The sequence below is a fragment of the Sorghum bicolor genome, chromosome 2 (genome assembly GCF_000003195.3).
Source record: "Sorghum bicolor cultivar BTx623 chromosome 2, Sorghum_bicolor_NCBIv3, whole genome shotgun sequence".
NCBI classification, from domain to species: domain Eukaryota; kingdom Viridiplantae; phylum Streptophyta; class Magnoliopsida; order Poales; family Poaceae; genus Sorghum; species Sorghum bicolor.
Window position 1 is genome coordinate 56,167,277 of NC_012871.2, and position 5,376 is coordinate 56,172,652.

At 41.9% G+C, this 5,376-nt stretch overlaps 1 protein-coding gene across 1 annotated transcript; it reads left to right on the forward strand.

The window, feature by feature from the left end:
• Window positions 546–4,510, forward strand: LOC8055573 (isochorismate synthase 2, chloroplastic). Its single transcript, XM_021453064.1, has 14 exons — window positions 546–766; window positions 882–1,351; window positions 1,545–1,662; window positions 1,762–1,878; window positions 1,948–2,094; window positions 2,496–2,570; window positions 2,654–2,722; window positions 2,893–3,011; window positions 3,121–3,178; window positions 3,277–3,387; window positions 3,523–3,607; window positions 3,730–3,827; window positions 3,959–4,051; window positions 4,142–4,510. Exons 1-14 carry the CDS (start codon window positions 692–694, stop codon window positions 4,214–4,216), a joined length of 1,710 nt encoding a protein of 569 aa, XP_021308739.1. The 5' UTR covers window positions 546–691; the 3' UTR covers window positions 4,217–4,510.

The following is a 5,376-nucleotide window of genomic DNA, read 5'->3' on the forward strand; positions in this document are numbered from 1 at the left end:
CCAAACGCAAAGCTGCTTTGAGAAGAAGAGTGCTAGCCTGTATAACGAGATTGGCAGAAAATCAAATAACTGAGATTTATATTACAACATTATGATAAAGAGAAATACAAGCAATTAAGATTCTATTCATGATAAAGAGAAACACAAACAATTAAGACTCTATTCGTTTGTCTTATAAGTCGTATTTTTTATTAGCCAGTAATATTTTTCTCTACTAATAAATCAATAAATAATATTTTTAATCATAAGGCTCGCACATAATGGACGACACTAGGAATGAATTCGAAGCCCTGCCCTCGGTGACATGTCAAACGTAAAGATAAAAACAGAACGAAAATATTCCGTACCGACTGCTTTTGTTTTTTATATTATAATATCGTTTTCTATATTATAATACTGTTTTCAAATTTTGTCCATGTTCCTTTTCTATATTGTAAACCGTTTTCATCCTTAGTCACATGTGTGCCCACGCCATGAGCGGCGAATAACGGTTGTGCCACTTATCCCCATGCGAATCTTCTCTTATCTCCTCTCCCGACTCACGAAGGGCGCGACGTGCGCGCGTGCCGCTGCGCTGCGCTGCACTGCCAGTGACCCAGATATGCCATGCTGTCCGGCCCCCGTCCTCATCCCGCAGCTCACTCACAGTACTGTTGCTGTCCGGCCTCCGTCACCTCACGCTTGACGAACGATGCCGCCACCGTCTTCTTCCTCGCGCTACTCTCCCGGCCGGCTACTCGCCGCGCGCCCGGCGTCTGCCACCACGGCATGTTCCTCGTTTCCATTCCGATCCTTTCGGCCTCTTCTTGCCTTGGTCATCTCTGCATATGCAGGCGGACCGCCAGACCGTGTGCTCATGTGTTTGCACGTGCACGCCACAGGTGGGGAGATGGGCGTCGCGCCTGTCGTGCTCGCTGTCCATGAACGGGTGCGCGCCGGGCGCCGGGGACCGCGGCGCGGTGTGCGTGCGCGAGGCGCGGGCGCTGCCGGCCGCGCCGGCGCCGCACGACGCCGTGGGCCAGCTCAGGGCCGCCGTGGACGCGCTCGTCGGCTCCGACGCGCCGCCCTCCGGCATCATCCGCATCGAGGTGCCCATCAGGCAGCGGGTGGACGCCATCGAGTGGCTGCACGTGCAGACCGCGCTGCTGCCCCGCTGCTTCTTCTCGGCACGGGCGCCGTTGCCCGACGCGCCCGCGCTCGCCGGCACCAGCAGCTGCGGCAACGGCAACGGCAACGGCAACGGCAGTGGCCATCGGCAGCAGCAGCCGGTGAGCGTCGCGGGCGTGGGCTCGGCGGTCTTCTTCCGCGGGACGGAGCCCTTTTCTCTCGCTGATTGGCGCGCAATCAAGAGGTAAAATCGCCTCCTTTTGTACTGTGCCATTGACGTACGTTTCCGTTTACATCCAGATGATGTTACTTCTTGTCTGGCTTTTTTTAACAACAACAAAAAGGGCATCATCTTATTTTCTGAATTTGCCATGTTTGGTATGGTCGATACTGAACCTGGCTGCTTCTTGTGTTTGCAAATTTGTGTGTCTATGAAGATTTCTTCCAAGGGACTGTCCACTGATTCGCGCATATGGAGCCATCCGTTTCGATGCAACGAGTGATGCTTCGGTTGAATGGGAGGACTATGGATCATTCTACTTCATTGTTCCTCAAGTAAGTTGGTCTGCAACTGCTAGACTAGGAGATGCAATGGGATGCTGTGATCTTACTCTGAATTTTGTGAAACTGTCTGAAGTCTGAACTGTGGTGTAGGTTGAGTTCAATGAGCTCGAGGAGAGCTCAGTCCTTGCGACAACGATCGCATGGGATGACTCGCTTTCATGGACATGGCAGAACGCTGTGGAGGAGCTCCAATCAACTCTGCAAAAGGTGCACATTTCTCTTCGTCCAGTTTTTCTTTACCACCTAGAAGATAGTAACAGTCTGTAGTTCTCTCAGATATCGCCTTGTTCTGTTCAATCGAACAAGACCAGCCTACAAACAGCCATAGTAAGTCTCAATCATGTCCCAACCAAGGCATCTTGGGATCTTGCAGTTACTAAAGCTCTTCAGATGATCAAAGGGAGGCAAAGAGAATTGGTAAAGGTAAGCCGTTCTGTTAACTTTGATCCTATTATATTAACAGCCAAAAGCATCTCTGGATTTAGAGGTTGTCATTCCATGTTAACAAAAAAATGCATAGAGAAAATAGAGAAGCATAATGATCAACATTATTGATTGTTGCTTGTTAACTGTGGCCCTGTGACAGAGAAAACAGACAAGTACAGTTGACACTTTGACAGATTGCACAGGTTCATTGCTTGTTTCTAGCCAATAGGTTTCAAGTCGGACAATCTTTTCAATTTTAGCACTATTCATGTATGATTGATGTAAATCCATGTGGAAGATATTATTGGCTTAATTTATGATTTATTATTCTACTTTTATTCTCTTTTTGTTTAGAGCGTATCTGAAACCATTAATGAAGCTACCAATCTTTTTCATAGGTTGTACTGGCAAGGTGTAGCAGATACATTACTGATACTTGCATTGACCCTGTGGAACTGCTAGCTTGCTTGAAGGTCTGTATGTTTTTTCCCCTATGTTGCACATTCCAAATTGATTTTATTCCATGAGAATACCAATCTCTAATTTAACTATACAGGTTGAGGGCCAAAATGCTTATCAATTCTGCATACAACCACCAGATGCTCCTGCGTTTGTTGGAAATAGCGTATGTTTACTCTGTTCTTTTTATTTAAAAAATCATCAATGCATACTTGATTTTTTTTCTTCTTCTATTTAGTTAGAAAAAACAGTCAGATGTATTTCCTAGTTATGTTGCAGAAATGCTAAATAATCATTTTCTAACTAATGCTAACTTTATGCAAACATTCTGAATAGCCAGAGCAACTATTTCACCGGAAACACTTGAATATTTCCAGTGAGGCTCTAGCTGGTACTCGAGCAAGAGGAAAAACAAGGGCAGATGACTTTCAAATCGGTCAGGATTTGCTTCTAAGGTTCCTTTCCCTCCTTAGAATTTGTAACTTACTATGATCAAGGGAGTCAGTGTGAAATCAACACCTTGTACTAAAACTGAGCAAGTACTGATGCAAAATTTTCTTGCAGTACCAAAGAGGATATCGAATTTACTATAGTACGGGATAGCATAAAGAACAAACTGGAGGCAAGTTGAGTTCTAGACTCGACATGGACATATTGCTTTTCTGTGAGGGGGATGGTCCCTGCAATTTAATAAACTAGCCTCTGTGATCTGATCTGCAGATGATCTGTGACGAGGTGGTTGTCCATCCCAGCAAGGCTCTGCGGAAACTTCCAAGAGTACAGCATTTGTCAGCACAGTTAGCTGCGAGAATAAGGAACGAAGATGATGAGGTAACCTATGAAAATGAAAGCACTTGTACTACTTAGGTGAATATGTTTGTATGTAATCGTCGAGAAACATGACCACTCCTCATAGTCAGAGTACATACACTAAAATAATGATAACAAGTTCTCCTGGCAATGCAGTTTGAGATTCTAAATACTCTTCATCCGAGTCCAGCTGTTTGTGGCTTGCCAACTGAAGAGGCGCGCAGATTCATACGAGATCATGGTATGTCTAACTTTTTTGGATAATTTGTAGAATGTGTATGTACCACAGTATTTCTAAAATAAGAACAATGCAATCATTAAATACAGTGATTTGCTAGTACTAAATTTTTAATATTCTCACAGAAATTTTTGACCGTGGAATGTACGCCGGTCCTGTTGGTTGGTTTGGAGGAGCTGAAAGCGAGTTTGCTGTTGGGATTAGATCAGCGTTACTTGGAAAAGTAAGCAAAACTACGAATATGTTAAAGTTTACCTACTATGCAGTTCCCATCTTGTATTCTAACTTTTTTTTTTACCATACTTGCATATATAGTTGTCGTATTTTACAGTTACCAATCTCCTATTATTCCAGGGTCACAGCACTTTAGTGTACGCCGGTGCGGGGATTGTTGAAGGTACAAATCCATCTTTTGAATGGGATGAACTTGATCTCAAAGCATCTCAGGTACCATCTTGTCGAATTCATGATAAACAGTGTGCTGGGTTTAAATTAAAGAGTAAGGCTAAATGCATCCAATTTTTGGGTTATTTTCAGTTTGCAAAGCTGTTGCGGTACCAAGAACAACATATTCGCTACCAAGAGGCTGAAAACTTGGGAACAGTAATCTGAATAGAGAAGTACAGTAGTAACTAGTAAGTCATCACAAAGTTCAGCATTCATTTAGCTAGTTATCGTACACTTATTTGTTTGATAGTAAACTAGAAGGGATTTTCAGTTGAAAAATTGTGTAATTATGGGATTGAGAACGGGCGGCGGTGCTGGAAAATACATTGATGAATCAGCACGTGAATGTAACAGAATATATTTACAGCATAAACTATTTGATTGAATCATCACGTGAATGTAATAATAGACTATATTTACAGCAGAAACTCATGGCAATTGAAACACTCCATTTTGCAACTTTGCTCTGTTCGCGTATATAGGCAGCATACTGTTTGACTAAATATCCGATGAAACTATGTCAAATTTGTATCCACTGGATCAGTAGTGAATCTATCCAACATAAGAGCAAGAATGATACGGTTTCATACAAGCACTGTGAAAGCTGAGGTTGTGACAATCTCCAAGCTATTTGTACTGCCTCATTTAGAAGTTATATATTACAGCGACCGGCCTCTAAAACACAACTTTGACATCCTATTTTTATAAAAAAAATATTTAGAAAAAAAAGATATATGTATACTTATATGGAAGTATTTTTCAAGATAAATCTATTCATATATTTTTACACTAGTACTCCCTCCATCGCAAATTGTAAGTCATCCCAAGAATCTTGGAGCAAAGCATTTTCACGTTTAACCAAAATTATAGAGAAAACTACTAAAATTTGTAACGTAAAGTGAGTATACTATGAAAATATAATTAAGAAAGAATCTAATGATACTTAGTTAGTACCATAATAATTATTATTTTATAATATAAATTTGGTCAAACTTAGAAAAATTTGACTCTCCAAGATTCTTGGAATGACTTACAATTTAGAATGGAGGGAGTATTTCTCAATGTTTGTCTCAAGCCTTATCCAAAACAGCTTTTAATACGGAGGGAGGGAGTAGTAGAGAAACGGCAACAATGATGCTAGTGTATTTTGATTTGATTTTGAAGATTCCAAGATGAAAGACTAGCTTGTCCTCGTAGAAACTATCAACTCAGGCAGAGTGTGAATTGTGATGATTCGGAAAGTTGCAAAACGTTAAGAGATCCAAAGAAAGCACTTGGTATCATCAGTATATGTACAATAGTTGTGAGTAGCAAGAAACCCAGCT